Genomic DNA, 16724 nt, shown 5'->3' on the forward strand with positions numbered 1-16724 from the left:
TGATCCGGATACGGAAGCGGATCTTTCGTAGCGGGAGATGGCGGCGTTAGGGACGGAAAAACAGGTCGATTGTTGGAACAGATTAGCAAAAACGTGGTTGGGATCGAAACAGGTCGAAGCCGGAGAAAAACGGGAGCAAAAGACGGGACAGGTAGGAGTCAGGGTCAAAAAAGGCTTGCCTAGTGTTCACTGCGGTTCGCAGATGGACTGACAAAAGGATACAGACAGGACTGGGTTCAAATACTGACAGGGAGCCAATCAGAACCCGCGGCAGTTGGCGCCAAATGAGCGGGGACAGGTGAATCTCATCGGTAATGACATGAGCCCATGGTCCATTATCTCCGGTCGACTATTGCTGCATGTGAAGGGGACTGCAATCTGAAAGGGGAGAACGTGCGAGTTGTAAAAAAACTTTATAAATGGCCTTTTAATACAAACAACACATATGTGCCGTTCAAGCACACACGCTTGTGTATTTATAGAAATGTAGAGCAAGCGGTAGCTAATTAGCACAAGGAGCAGCAGGAACAAACGTGTTGCCTTCCGTAAGTCCACTGAGAATTGCCCGCTGTTCCTGCGGGCTCATAATTACAGTTAAATGGTACGCCTGTTAATCTCTAAAATGCACACACATTTGATGACTCATTGACCTGTGCGTCGGTGTGATGATAACCGTAGAACAGGAAATGGATGGTACCGCCCGTCGGGACACGTCTGATACTGTGGGAAAAAAAGTCTCCTGAAAGTACATTTAGATGCTCACACCAAAGGTTGTACTTGTTCTCCTCTCTTTACAGTGCGTTTTAGAATTTTACCGTAATCCCTCATTCATCACCGGCTACAACTTCCGTTATAAGTGAAAGTCCACATAGTTCCTTCCCCCCATTTTTAACATATGCTCCAGCAGCCTGCAACAATAGTCCTCAGGCGGTAATGGATTGCTTCCACATGAGTGCTGATCATTTTAGATGAACAGAACATGAAAAACAACAATTGTCACCTGGGATAATGGATCGCAGCTGAAACAGTGCCATTCATATTAGGCAAGCCACAACGGCACGCTTTAGTGGCCTGAACCGAAAATGAAATGCCATCCCCTGCTCTCTGTAATAATAGACAAGGGATATTGGATTGCAGTCACAACTGTGTATTTCATTTTAGGTAGGCCTAAATGGAAGGCCTCCCAATAAAAGCGCCTTCTGTCGGTCCCCGCTTGCAACAATATGCAATCAGGGATAATACATCGTAGCTGTACAAGTGTAGTTCTATTTTTGTTGAGCAGACCGGCAGAAAAGAGCTGCCAGGCCTGACAAAAATGCCCTCTGCGGACACCAGTAGCCAACCAGGTATGATGGATTGCAGTCGCACAATTGCAGTTCAATTTTTGGTTGACAGAACAGCAAAAAGGAGCAGCAAGCCCTGACAAAAATGCGTTTTGCTGACCACTGCTCACAGCAAATGGCAAGTGTGGATGATGGATCGTGGCTTCACCAGTGCAGTTCACTTTTTGGTAGACAGAATGGCCAAACGAAGCTGCAAGGTTGACGAAAATGCAATCTGCTGACCCCTGCTTACAGCAAATGGGGACTTTGGAAAGTGGATCGTGGCTCCACCAGTGCAGTTGACTTTTTGGTGAACAGAATAGCAAAAAGGGGACATAATGACCTACATCAATGGGATCTGCTGACCCCTGCTCGCAGTGATTGGTGATTGGGGATGATGGATCACGGCTGCATGAGAGCATTTTACTTTTTGATGGACAGAATACCCAAAAAGAAACACACTCTCATCAATAGTCGACCTGGGATATTGTATCGCGCCCATTCAGTGCAGTTCATTTGGGTGGGCTACAATGCCACGCTTCAGCGTCCCGAACCAAAGAAAAAATCTGTACAGCATCTAGTGTACAGACACAATTCTTGTTTCATAATTTTGAGACTTTTAAATGAATATTTTTCAACCTATCAAGGGATTATAGTAAAATTGTGTTTTGACATAATTATTATGCTGAAAAGAATAAATTAAATCTTTAAGTTAGATTTGTGGATACAGTGTGAATTAGACGGATTTGTGCGCAGTCAACGGTGGAATTTCAGCAATTCAATATGTATTACACAAATCATCTGCAAAAAAATAATTTGTCTCATTCTCTCTTCCCATATGAGCAATTTTACGTTCTTATTATCCTTTGAAAACTTTTCTCTCTTCCCAAATTGCAGAATGACGCCATCCCCCAGGAAGACTTTACACCAGAGGTCTACAACCTTTTCCTCTGCAACATTTGTGCCCGGCCCGAGCTGGACCACATCTTCGCTGACGTGTAAAATGTTCAATTCTCTTTTTTTCCCCCTCTTCTCTTTCTTTTTAATCCGGCAGTTTGCAGGCAAACCATCGCCTTGGTAACCTAAAAAAAACGAGTGAAACCGAGGCAATGGCAGATAGTGTGGGATAAAGGGCAAGTCTATTTAGAGACGTAAAACGAGGGGCTGATTCATTGTCCCGCTTCTCTTTTCATAGCTGTAGGGATCGCAGCCGCTGACGCGGGGCTTCATTTGATGTACTTTACTGGAGAGTGCGTCATTTAGAGTGAAATTTAGGACCCTGTTAATTTTTAGGAGCCTTAAATTCTTTTTTTTCGCCCCGAAGAGAGAGAGAATGATACCTACTTATTTTGAAAGGCATTCGAGGATGTGGAATAGTTTCTCTACTTCTGCTCTCAAATGTGCTTATAATGGTTATTTCCTGTCTTCTTTCATCGAATAATAATTCTTTGTTTGCTGGATTTGAGTAGATTTTTTTTCCCTTTTTTCCCATTGTGTGTTACACATGTTGCGAATTAAATATTAAGATGTATCGTTTACCAAATTGTTCGAATTAGTTATCTGACTCCATTAACCAAACACAACCTACATTCACCCAACAATGTGCGCTTGTTTCTTAATAGAAAAGATGAACAAGAAAAGCCGACATTTTCACACGGGGACAGATTTAATTTCATTAACAATTTAACTAAGTTTACTCCATCGAAATCGGCCAAATTAGTGTCGTTGGAGTCTCTATGAAGCCCTTTTCTGAACTCCTCTAGCCTTCTCCTCTCGGCCCACGTCTTTCTGCAAAATGGTGTGCCGACTCTTCCCATGGGCATGCCAATGAAGCCCAACGTGAGCTCCACCACCTCGCCGCGATGATTGAAAAACTCAAAACAGCACCGAGCGTTTCTCAAAACAATGCCTGCCGTCCTCCGTCATCAGGGCCTTTCTGCGTCGTCGGATGTGCTGATTATCTTATCAGCCTTATGTCCCGTTCCCGCCATTCCTGTAAACAATGTTTCCTACCAGGGTGCCCTGTACTTTCACTGCTCATTGAATAAAGGCACAGTCAGTAAAGAACTACAGCATTAAACTCAATAAATGTAACTTGTATTCAATCGTATAAAATCCTTTATAGTCAAATGTATAAAATACCTCACACATAATCAGGAAAATGCAGTTCATATGCTACAATAGTAAACAAAAAGGTGCTCCGTGTGAGGCGCGGTTAAAAAACTATATATTCGGCAAAAAAACACTCTTAACTGTGCGAAGTTGAAAGCAAAGGTGCCCCATGTCAGGCCCCAATACAAAAAAAGTTCCATGTGTCATGGACCAGGAACGGAGACGGGACCCAATTGCGTTCGTTTACTCGGCTTTTTTTAGAAGGAGGAAAGGACTTGCACCTTTGATCCGATGATCGTCGGTCACGGGTAGCAGATCGCTGGGAACGCGGAAGTGGCACATCCGTGTCGAGCGAAGGCAGTGTCGAGAACGAGAAAAAAACAGGTTGATGGCCGGGACGGAGGAGCAAAAACATAAACGGGTCCAGAAAAGAGGTCGGCAACGGGAATCAGACGGAAAACGGCAGGATAGTCAGAAGTCGCAAAAGCTTGCCTAGCGTGTAGCGAAGGTTCGCAGACGATCCGACAAATGTTCACAGGAAGGCGGGTGTTTAAAAAAGAGGAAGCAGCCAATCAGCGTCCGCGGCTGTTGGTGCCAACGGAGCAGACTCAGGGGCCCCCATGAGTGATGTTAACACTTCCGATTTCCCAAAGATGAGAAAAAACGTACCCCCTTGTGAGGCCCTATTAAAAATAAAAACAAACACCACCGATTGCCCTAAGTCAAGTCAAAACATGCTCCACGTGAGACCCCAGTAGAATAACAGTAAAACAATCCAAAGTTGTGATAACCTCCTTATTTGCCCAAAGTTAAGGAAATAGGTGTCACGTGTGAGTCAAAAATAAAATAAAACTACCCGTAAGTGGTGCTAACTTCACCACTTGCCCGAAGTTAAGAAAAATCTGCCGCCTGAGAGGCATTAATACAATAAAAAACATGTTTAGGTGATACTTACAACCTTAATTGTCCAAAGCTAAGAATACGAAAGGTGCACTGTGTGAGGTCCCAATAAAATAAAAGAGTTCTTAAGTGATGCTAAGACCCCCAATTGCCCTATATTGAGACCCCCATAAATTAAAACCATCCATAATGATGCTCCCACCCCCAAGAAGACACGGTGCCCCGTGTGAGGCTCCAATAAAACAAAACAATCCCTAAGTGAGTGTAACACTCCCAAATACCAGCAATTATAAAACTACCAGTGGCCTCAGATGCCTATCATAAAACTCGCATACCCGTTTATGACTTCCTCTATTTTTCCTTTCCCGTTTTGTTGCTCAGGGGTGCTAAGAGCCCGTATCTCAGCATGGAGCAGATGACCGAGTTCATCAACAGCAAGCAGCGGGACCCTCGACTCAACGAGATCCTCTACCCGCCGCTCAAGCCCGAGCAAGTCCAACAACTGCTGGACAAATACGAGCCCAATGTCGAACTGGTGCAAAACGGTCAGTCTTGTTCTACTTTACGTGATGTATAGGTAACCTGCTTTGTATCTGGAAAATTTTTCAGTCAGTGGACAATCAAAAGTATAGTAGACCCCCAGGTTAAGGCATCTCTGGATTACATTATTTTGATGTAACGGTTTGGGATGCAATGTTTTTCTGCCCCATTGTTATTGAAGTTGTCATGGTTGCCATGGCGCCCAGTTGGCCCTGCCCGTGTGTGTCACAGTTGCCATGGTGCCCAATTGGTCCCGCTTGTGTGTGTTCTCTCATCTCATCTCATTAGCTGCACCGCTTATCCTCAGTAGGGTCGCGGGGGTGCTGGAGCCCATCCCAGCAATCATCGGGCAGTGGGCAGGGGACACCCTGAACCGGTTGCCAGCCAATCGCAGGGCACACAGGGACAGACAACTCGCCCGCTCATTCACACCTATGGACAATTTGGACCGGCCAATCCACCTGAAATGCATGTCTTTGGAATGTGGGAGGAAACCGGAGCGCCCGGAGGAAACCCACGCAAGCACGGGGAGAACATAGAAACTCCGCACAGGAAGTCCGGTAGCTGGATTTGAACCCACACAGGAGGTTCCCAAGACCTTAGAACTGTGCCGCACACGCGCTAACCACTGCGCCGCCGTGCTGCCCCGCCTGTGTGTGTTGCTGTTGGTATTTCAAGTCCGGTATTGTTCCCGTTTATTTTTGTCCTGTTTAATTTCTGGTTACAGTTTTGTTGTACTGTTTGTTAGTTTCTCCAGTTTTTGTTCCCGTCTAGTTTCTCCCGTTTAGTTTTGTTATCCTGATTCGTTATCGATCTCGTTGGTCTCTGGCTTCCCGCCTTTCCACGCCAGACCGGCCGCCTAATGTGCATGACTCCCCATTTCCCGTAAAATAAAGGCTTGTGTGATAAACGTCACGCATTTGGGTCCTGATACTGTTCTGGTTTCTGACAGAAATACCCTGGCAAAGGAATTTTGCCGTACCTAATCTACGATCGTGAGAATTATTAAGAATACGTGTTGACAATTTTAACGTTTTATCTGGGGTACCAAGGGATTGGAACGCATTAGCTAATAACCATATGTTTCAAAGGACTATTTCACCTTGCAATCCCCACCTCAGTAGGGATTTATGTTGGTTCCAGAAGGGTTCACTGTATCAGGATGCATTTCATCATCAACAAATCAATCGGTAGTGGACAAAGCTCATATCTTAAATGGCAAAACCCTGTAATTTACTGGTGAATGTGTGACCGTAGTTTTCAAGGTTACATTTACGGCTGCACTCCATCAGATTACCCCTCCTATTGCCACAGTGGTATGAAAAGATATCTAAACCTGTCACGTACCAGAAGAGGAAACAGGAAGCAGAACCCAATCGCGTAACGTTACTCACATTTTATTGGGGAGAAGAGGAATGAGCGCACACTCCATCCGTGGATCGTTGGTCGCGGAAGTTGATTGATTGCCGCGAGATAGTCGTCAAAATCAAACAGCTCATGGCGAGAACAAAACGGGGGCAAAACACAGGCAAAAACGAAGATTCACAGGGCTTGACAAAACAAGAGCAAAAAAACACAGGCAAAACGGGGTTTCACAGGCTTGGCATATCACAACAGAGTTTAACAGGAATTTTGCAGACGCTCTGACACCAAGCGACTCACAAGACAGCGTTCAAGTAGTCCGGCAGCTATCTGTCAACGCGTGACAATGGGCGGGGACCAATTGGGCGCCATGGCAACCGTGACACAACCTTTTAGAATTTTTCACATTTCTGCCAAGAATAACCTCCAAAAGTTGAAAAAAGGGGGTGCTTCAACTAATAGCATCCAAGAATTTAATGGTTTATGTATTTAAATGAGGATTGAATGTCAAGAACCAGAACAGGATCAGGACCCAAATGCATGAGGTTCTCAAACAAGCCTTTTATTTAACGGGGCAGAGGTTCGTTGACGTACTGGCAAAGGAAAAATGAGAGCACTGAGCTTAAACAGACGGAAAGCCAATCTGTCAATGAGCCGCAGCTGGCGCCACATGGGCGGGGCCAATTGGGTGCCATGGCAACCGTGACATAGAATGCAAACAATGACAGAAGGGAAAGGAATAAGTAACCCTCGCCTAGGGAGACCCGAAGAGCAAGTGGCTTAAAGCTTACTTGTCCACTATACATTTAATTATTTTATTTCTTTATAAAGTATAGATTTTTCATGGAGGGGTGTGAGACAGTGGCTTCTTTCGTGAACTCGGGTTTATTCATGAGCTTGTTAAATTCAGCCACCATATTTTTGTGTTATCAAATAATTAGCACTGGTTTAAAACACGCAGTGGCTCATTGCCGTCATGATCATTCTGTCACCTTTCCAATTAGTCAGTTTACTGTCCATTTCTCATTATCTTCCGTCCAATCATTTTTAATGAAGGGATAAATGTCAACTTAAAAAATATGAAACAAAAGTAAAAAGATAAATTTGGATGGCATTATTTGCTCCAAAACTATTCGTAGTTCTTTTTTAACATTATTTTTCTAATATTCTAATATTAATACTGCTGTAGTTTGTCCATGCCTGATCGGTAAAGTACTCTCTACTTCCCGCTTTGGTTATTGCTAGTTCACTCCTTTTGTCTATGTTTTAGTTGATATCAATGTATTGTGCATTGTGTTCAGCAGGGTAGGGCAGGGTTACTTTAACTTGATTACTTTCAATTACTTTTGGATTACTCCAATACCAAATATGCTAATAAAAGACAAAAGAACCTAAATATGAAAAAAATGATGACTCACAACACGTGGTAAGCTTTCCCTCCTGGCTTTGATCTCTTTGATCTCCGGCAAAACTAACATAAAATGCGACAGAAACAAAATGAAAATAAATCCAAACAGCTTGCCAACATGGTGCAGCACAGCGGCGCAGTGGTTAGCGCGCGTGCGGCACAGTTCTAAGGTCTTGGGAACCTCCTGTGTGGGTTCAAATCCAGCTACCAGACTTACTGTGCGGAGTTTGTATGTTCTCCCCGGTTTCCCCCCACATTCCAAAGACATGCATTTCAGGTGGATTGGCCGGTCCAAATTGTCCCTAGGTGTGAATGAGCGAGCGAGTTGTCTGTCCCCGTGTGCCCTGCGATTGGCTGACAACCAGTTCAGGGTGTCCCCTGCCCACTGCCCGATGATTGCTAGGATGGGCTCCAGCACCCTCGTGACCCTACTGAGGATAAGCGGTGCAGCTGATGAGATGAGCTTGCCAACAACATTTTTGCTGTTCCATGTATTGCGTTACTCCCCAAGCCTGCACAAAATGTAGTCATTTTATTCATATTTAGTTTCTTTTGGCTTTTATTAGTATATTTGGTATTGGAGTAATCCAAAAGTAATTGAAAGTAATCAAGTTAAAGTAACCCTACCCAACCCTGGTGTTCAGCCGGATTGAGGAGGGTGCTCTGTGTTGGGTGGGTGTGACTGTCTGTGTGCGCGGCTGTGGCTGGCTGGTGTATGCTGTCAATCAAACTAGTTGATACTTTCATAACAAACTAGTTAGCATGGCGACCGCTAGCTTTTAGCAACTTGTTACATTAAAAAGATATTTATCAATGATATCGGACTCTAAGGAAAGTCAGAAGAACACAAAGAAATGCTGATCATTGTCGAGAGCAACGTGGATTATTATCGAGTTCCAGACAGCACCTTGGCTGTGTTGGGAGAAGGCTGCCAGTCAGGGCTACTGCTAATGGCTAGCCGCTAGGCTAACAACACTCCGAAATATCCGCTGCAGACCCTGTATCTTGCTAATGCCAGATACATTAGCCATGAAATGGATGACTTGGAACCACAACTCGTGGGAAACCATTACATGATGGATGGTTTTATTTTAATTATCATGTCGGACACCCGATACTAGCACGCAGCTAGCCGCTCTCTTAATTGCTTTATTACACTGAAAGGAGAAGCTCTCCAGGTGTCAGGAACAGAACAGAGACAGGTCCCACTTGCATACGTTTCTCTCAGTTTTATTGGGAAGAAGGGAAAGGCTTGCACACACGATCCGGTGATTGCTGGTCGCGGGCAGCAGGTCGCTCTGAACACGGAAGTGGCACTTCCGTGGTGAGCGATGGCGGTGTCAGGAGCGGAAAAAACAGGCCAGTAGCCGGGACAGGAGAACAAAAAACGTGGTCGATATCAGCAACGAGTCGAGAGCCAGGAGAGGAGAAGAGACTCCTAATTCCTTACAGTAGAAGCATGTTCAGAAGTCGGAGAAGTTGAATTAACCATACCGACGAATGTAGTCCACATATCAAATTATTCAGCCGATTCAAAGAGTTGAACAGATCTTTCTTTTCTTGCCAATTACAATCGTGTGTGTGGAAAAAAGAGCGAGTGAGCGGGGGTTTCCTGGGTGCCCACTTTTTTTACACATGGCGATCAAATGTCCAGCCCCATGGCCAAGCCTCTGGCTGATTGGTCCGCGCCGTGTTCATGTGAATTTCCCCATCGTCCTTTGAAGCTTGGGAGAAGGGTGAGAGGTCGTCGCCCTCCGGACAGAATGGGCCATGACACACACATTCTAACCCCCCAGGGAAGTGATAAGTAAACCAAAGAAAACATTTCAAAGCACAGGTGTTTGGAAGGTTCCACTCAAGGCTGAGGTGATACAAAGTTTTTTTGAGTATAAGTGGAATGAAACAACACATAAAATAGAATATAACTTCATTGGTCAATATCAAAAAACGGGTCGAAGCCGGGAAACATACAGGAGCCAAAACAGGAATGAGTCAAGGTCGAAAGGCTTGCCTAGAGTAAACTGAGATTCGCAGACGGACTGACAACAGGTGACAGAAAGGATTGGGTTTAAATGGGGACAGGGAGCCAATCAGAGTTGGAGGCAGTTGGCGATAAGTGAGCGGACACAGGTGCATTACATCAGTAATCATGACACCAGGTTTGTTTTAAATTTGTATAATGACATTAGAAACCATTTTTTCAACTGCTGTTATGTGTTCTGTGTTATTATTTATTATTTGTAGATCTATAATTGTTTTTATCTTAAAGTCATACACCCTCAGTCGGTAATGAAATAATCTCGGGGTAAGTTTAAAACTTTTGCATACCTGTCATCCTCCAGGGCACCATGCCCTTACAAAATGTCATATTTTCCCTTACAAAATACAAAATAATCTTACACCATATTTTTTTTCAAACCTGTTTATGTAGTTTAACATGTTATATTGTACATGTGTTTCGTTATATCATATATATTGTTAATTAACATTTTGTTGTGAGATATTGAGTTGCTCGACATGAATGAGGTTTATTATAAAAAAGAAGAAAAAATAAGTAGCTTGGACGTTCACTGTAGAAGGAAAAAATAGATGCAAATAGAATTAAGTAGAATAATACATTTTCTTATTCAAATTATGGATTCATTTTCTGCATTAAATTATTGTTGGTAATATACTGATTGAAGGGATAACCACAAACCTCCTTTTATACTTCCTTTTTTTCTGAACTTCTTTATACAACAATAATGATTCGTAATATAATGCATCAAAGCAAGTGAGCCGTTTGAGAGCCGACTCTCTTTAACGAGTTGAGCAGTTCTATAAAAAGAGACGGACTTCCTTTCACTACACAATTACCACGGAATGATGCATGATGAGAAATCCCCAGGCGGCAGACGCTTGCGCACAGTAGCATCAAACCGCTCGCTTCGTTTGCAACGAAAAAAAACGATACCGAGATAGAGGCTACCGCGGCGAACTCGTTTGACTTGATTGATTTGCTGTTTCGTCATAGTCGGTGTATACCGGATGGTACCCATAATTAACAAATTTGCGTTTTTCCGTACAGATTTTCTTGTACGTCGCACACGTCTGAAAATGCGTAATAAACGTACTTTGTACGGGAAAAACCTACAGGTTGACAGGTATGCTTTTGGGGCTTTTATGAACCTTGCAGATTTTCACTTTTCACGGGTGGTCCTGGTCTCCATTAACCACGAAAACTTAGGGATCTATGTAGTCCACTTGTCAATGACAATAGCATTTTAAGCAGCGGTGAGAAGAGATATTCTTGCCGAGTGAGTAAAAGCCATTAGGGTGGCAAATAAGGAAGCAACTCCACTTTTCCAACATGTGTCTCTGCCTTAAGATAAACACTGAGTCCTGTCCTTGAATGTTATTTCTTGGGGTAGGGGGGTGGGCTTACAGGAATGTAAGAAGTTTACAAGAGTAGGACCACCAGACACGTACCCCTGGCGGTTAACGCCAGCTCAGGCTAAAGCTGGCATGAGATGAAGCGCAGGCGAGCCAGACTTGCTTTTCTGATGTTTAAAAATTGAACATCAGAAGTGACGATGGAGCAAATTATTCATGAATGAGCGGCTAGATGGGCGAGCGGCGATGAATCATGAAGTGCTCTCAAGCCATCCCAGGTGCCAGCCTGCACAAAAGCGACTGCACGCTGCCACCTTCAAGGTCAAGCCTTCGTAAAAAGCTACAGAAATCGTTCTTTTCTAACTTAATACAGTGGAACCTCGGTTCTCGACCATAATCCGTTCCAGAACCCTGTCCGAAAAGCGATTTGTTCGAACACCGAAATCATTTTTCCCATTGAAAATAATGTAAATCGTTTTAATCCGTTCCAACACCCTGAATGTTTACCTTGAATGTTTAACGTAAACATAAAGCTAACCCAGGCTAATCGTACGTCCGCGTTATCGTAATCTTCCGTACGAAAGATTCCGCTAACATGAACGTGTAAAAATAGAAAAATCAGGTCGTTTACAAGTCATTTAGCACCCGGGTCTCCACAACAAGTGGTGAACGGTTCATTGGATAGGGGGCTCCGTTCCAACACCCTGAATGTTGGGCTCCGTTCCAACACCCTGAATGTTGACCTTGAATGTATAACGTAAACATGAAGCTAACCCAGGCTAATCATACGTCCGCGTTAGCGTAATCTTCCGTACGAAAGATTCCGCTAACATGAACGGGTAAAAAATAAAAAAAAAGGATAAAGAAAATAATTATGAATAGGATTTCTTACTTTTGTGGTGGTCAGCAGAAGGCGCAGGTGGACGGTGGGGTATTCCCTAGCAAGACCAGACACTTGCACACTTCCTTCATATTTTGCTATTATTTCTTTCTCAAATGCAATAGTTGTACGCACTACTTTTCTTTTTTCATCTGTAGCAACTTTGCTGCTTGCACTGACTTTCTTCGGAGGCATAATTAGGGGCTAAAACACTTGGTACACCTATATTAAAAGCGAAAGCAAAAGGAAGCACGTCCGCACGCGATAACAGTTGGCCACGAAAAGAGCAATCTACACCCGTACGCCGCTCAGCATCGCACCCTAGCGTACGCACTCACGCATTACCGGCGTTCGAACTCCGATTTTTTGACCGAACAGCGAAGCAAGAATTTCTCGAAATTTTTGGTCGGACTCCTATTTGTTTGAACTGAGAGGTGTTCGAAAACCGAGGTTCCACTGTACATGAAAACCATTGATGGATTCGTTGACATTATTTCCCCTCTTTTACTCCAAGTACAAGGTGTTGGGAATTCATCTCAAAATATACCGTTTAACAAATTGTTCGAATTAGTTATCTGAAAAGATGAACAGGAAAGCCGACATTTCCACACGGGGGCAGATTTAATTTCATTAACAATTTAACTAAGTGTACTCCGTCGAAAACGGCCGAATTAGTGTCGTTGGAGTCTCTGGTAAGCCTTCTTCTGAACTCCTTTTGCTCTTTTTTTTCTTGGCCCGTGTTTCCCCGCAAGATGGTGTGTCGGCTCCTTCCATGGGCGTGCCAAGGAAGCCCTACGTGGGGCTTCTCAAAACAACGCCGAGCGTTTCTACGTCATCAGGGCTTTGTTCTCAAAAAACCTCCTGCCGTCCTCCGTCAGAGTCCTGTTATCAAAATTCCCTAGTCAAAATATTTTGCATTTGGAACAGCGTGACCTGTCATTGAACTAAAGCCCAGTCAGTGAATATCTTGCATTAAACTCAATAAATGTAACTTGTATTCAATCGTATAAAATCCTTTATAGTCAATTGTATAAAATCCTTCAAAGGTTGCAATGTACTCAAAATAAAAAACTTTAAAGTCTATCTATATCTATAAACGGAAGCCATATTCCCCTAGTGGGAGGTGGTTAGAGTCAAGAACACACATTCACCAAACATTCATTCCCCTTCGCTCTTCCCAACCTGACACCGAACATTAAGCACAAGGGGTGAGTTGCTGTGCCATGCAATCTTTAATCAGAAGAAGCAAGAAAGCATACATTGGTTTACCCCCTCCGCATCATATCCGCCAACATCAGTCATTGTTAACTATCCTTCGACATTCACATCAATACCTAGCTCACACTCTCACGTCCATTAAATTAACTGACCTCACATCCAAAGCACGTATTACCCCATTCCTTTTACCATATTTGGGCCTTCCTCTCATTCTCTTTCCAACCTCTCTTTTAGTCATATGGTCTTCATCCATTCTTTCCATATGTCCAAACCATCTCAGAAGGTTTTCATCAACCCTCTCAGCGAGCTCTCTCACCACACCAGTTTTTTCCTTACTTCCTCATTACTTAACCTACCCGGTCATGTCACTCCATACATACTACTCAAACATTTCATTTAGAAGAAATTTAACCCCTTACGCTCATTTACTCTCCAACCCCCACGCCACTGAGCCACCACACTTTCACACTATCATTGCTTTGCATCCATTAGCGGATCTCTACATGTGAACAATCCCTTCAGCACACCTATTGCCTTGCACCCTTCACCCACTCTCTTCTTCACATGCCACCTGCTGCCACATAAAATACCTTAAAGCATCTACCTCCTGCAAGTCATTGACTTTATACAATTGAGAAAACAAAAAAAAAGGGATGATGGGAAAAAGCCGGGTCTTATCATGTCCTGTCCCATCACATGCCCTGAACCGTTTTACCAAAATATATTTACGAAACAAAACAATTATAACAGTATTACTGTATATACTCACATATAAGCCTTATCATATATGCTAACCTACTATAACTGTTTTGGAATCCGCCCATTTTAAAAGCAATAAGTCATGATTACTGATGCGGGCGCCTGAGTCTGCTCTGTTGGCACCAACAGCCACGGACCCTGATTGGCTGCTCTGCTGACCTCTTTCTAAACCCCCGCCTTTCTGTCAACATTTGTCAGTTCGTCTGCAAACCTCAGCTACACGCTAGGCAAGCCCTTTTTGACTCCTGACTCAATCCTGCTCTGTTTCCCGTCTTATTCCCGGTGCAGACCTCTTTTCTGAACCCGTCTAAGTTTTTGCTCCTCTGTCCCGGCCATCGACCTGTTTTTTACCCGCTCTCGACACTGCCTTCGCTCGCCGCGGAAGTAGCACTTCCGCGTTCCAACCGATCTGCTACCCGGGATTGACGATCACCGGATCGTGGGTGCAAGCCCTTTCCTCCTTCTAAATAAAGTAAACAAACGCTATTGGGTCCCGTCTTCGTTCCTGGTCCGTGACACAATATGTACCCAAAATAATTTTGAATTGCGTTCCTAAACAACAGATAGGACACATTGATTTTTGATTCTGCCCACCCAACTCACACAAATACAACCTGTGCCTTGTGATAGTAGAACAGAATTCATTGTTATCATTGACAATAATTTTAATTTAACTCTACGAAGCAACGAACCAGCAATAACTGACGTGTGAACTAGCGAGGGGTCTCTGTGTTTAACCTTGAAAAGTCTGAAGGCAGGTTAGCCTCTTAAAGTCCAAGTTGTTCCGGAATTTAGTTCAATCATAAATTAAATACGTACGGCAGCACGGCGGCGCAGTGGTTAGCGCGTGTGCGGCACAGTTCTGAGGTCATGAGATCAAACCTCCTGTGTGGAGTTTGCATGTTCTCCCCGTGCTTGCGTGGGTTTCCTCCGGGCACTCCGGTTTCCTCCCACATTCCAAAAACATGCATGTCAGGTTGATTGGCCTAACCGAATTGGTGTGTGAATGAGCGAGTGAGTTCTCTGTCTTTGTGTGCAACTGGCTAGCAACCAGTTCAGGGTGTCCCCTGCCCACTGCCCGAAGATAGCTGGGATGGGCTCCAGCACCCCCGTGACCCTACTGAGGATAAGCGGTGCAGATAATGGATGGATGAATTAAAAACATTATATTGTTGCTAGGGCAGCACGGCGGTGCAGTGGTTAGCGCGTGTGCAGGCACAGTTCTAAGGTCTTGGGAACCTCCTGTGTGGGTTCAAATCCAGCTACTGGACTTCCTGTGCGGAGTTTGTATGTTCTCCCCGTGCTTGCATGGGTTTCCTCCGGGCACTCCGGTTTCCTCCCACATTCCAAAGACATGCATTTCAGGTAGATTGGTCCAAATTGTCCCTAGGTGTGAATGAGCGAGCGAGTTGTCTGTCCCTGTGTGCCCTGCGATTGGCTGGCAACCAGTTTAGGGTGTCCCCTGCCCACTGCCCGATGATTGCTGGGATGGGCTCCAACACCCCCGCGACCCTACTGAGGATAAGCGGTGCAGATAATGAGATGAGATGAGATATTGTTGCTACTTCATGCATTGTGTCATGGCAGTTAGACAATTTCACCTAGTTTTGAGTGCCAAAAGTCTTCTTTCTGTAGCTAATCAGTCAGGTTTGCTTAACAAAGTAGCTCCCATAATTCCCTCGATCATTCAAGCAATATGCTATCAGACTGTAATGGCTGGTGTGTTTACCCCCCCGCTCCTTGGAAGCTCGCTCTCGCTCGTCCCGGCGATGACAGATTTTCCCCAGTGCCGAGTATTTAGCCCGCCGGAAGGAAAAAGCCGCCATCTGCTCCTCGCACACTTCGGCATGCCCGACTTTTATCCACTTCAAGGACTTTGCGTGTCAGTAGAGGATCTGCCATTTCTTCTTTTTTTAAATCAAATCTCTATTTCATAGAAAGGCAATTATATCACCGCCGCATCACATTAGTCTCATGTTCCTAATGTTTTGTCTCTCATCCACTGGTGGCCCGAGTGAGGATCATATATACACATACCTTTCATTTGTGTCACGGTTGCCATGGTGCCGGATTGGCCCCGCCCGTGAGGCGCCAGCTGCAGCTTGTTGACGGATTGGCTCCCTGTCAGGATTTAAACTCGGTCCTGTGAGTCCCTTTTTGTCGGTCCGTCTGCGAATCTGTTTTTACACGGCAAGACCTTTTTCTCCTGTCCTGTTTTTTGCTCCTGTTTGTCCCCAGTTACGATCTGTTTTGATCTAGACCAAGTCTGCTCTCCCGTCCCGAATTACGAGCTGTTTTGATCTCGACCACGTCTGTTCTCCCGCCCCGAATAACGGTCCATTTTTGATCTGGACCACGTCTACTCTCCTCTCCTGGCTTTCGACTTGTTTCCGATCACGTTTTTGCTCTTCTATCCCGGATACTGACCCGTTTTTTCCGTTCCTGACACCGCCAAGCTGGACTTCCGCGTTCAGAGCGACCTGCTCCCCGCGACCAGCGATCACCGGATCGTGTGTGCAATCCTTTCCTTTCTTCCCAATAAAACTGTGAGAAACGATACGCGAGTGGGTCCTGACAATTTGCTTATAACCGTTTCTTAGCAGCACTTCAAGTTGCTTGGATGCTAACATATTTTAAAAGGAACAAGACACCCTTCGGGGGTCTTTTTTATTGTCGCCAAGAGAAAGTCTTTATGTAACTTGATAATGGATCATTAAAATCACTAATAAACGTTCATACCAGACTCCTCGTAAAGGCTTGAGAACAAAGTGTAAAGAGAGATCGGTGGAATGGAATTTGGCACAAAAACTTGCGGTCATGGCTACAATCCATTATCCCCAGTCCACTTTTG

General features: G+C 44.4%; 1 protein-coding gene across 1 annotated transcript in view; it reads left to right on the top strand.

Annotated features, from left to right (window-relative positions):
* Window positions 1-16724, top strand: part of plcb1l (phospholipase C beta 1-like) — a 184979-nt gene that overhangs the window by 106349 nt on the left and 61906 nt on the right. The window contains exons 8-9 of the mRNA XM_088324426.1: window positions 2220-2320; window positions 4716-4879. Coding sequence (XP_088180552.1) covers window positions 2220-2320; window positions 4716-4879 — 265 coding nt within the window. The remainder of the gene's footprint in view (window positions 1-2219; window positions 2321-4715; window positions 4880-16724) is intronic.

This window comes from Urocampus carinirostris, chromosome 20 (assembly GCF_059441175.1).
Source record: "Urocampus carinirostris isolate Australia breed hairy pipefish chromosome 20, RoL_Ucar_1.0, whole genome shotgun sequence".
Taxonomy (NCBI): domain Eukaryota; kingdom Metazoa; phylum Chordata; class Actinopteri; order Syngnathiformes; family Syngnathidae; genus Urocampus; species Urocampus carinirostris.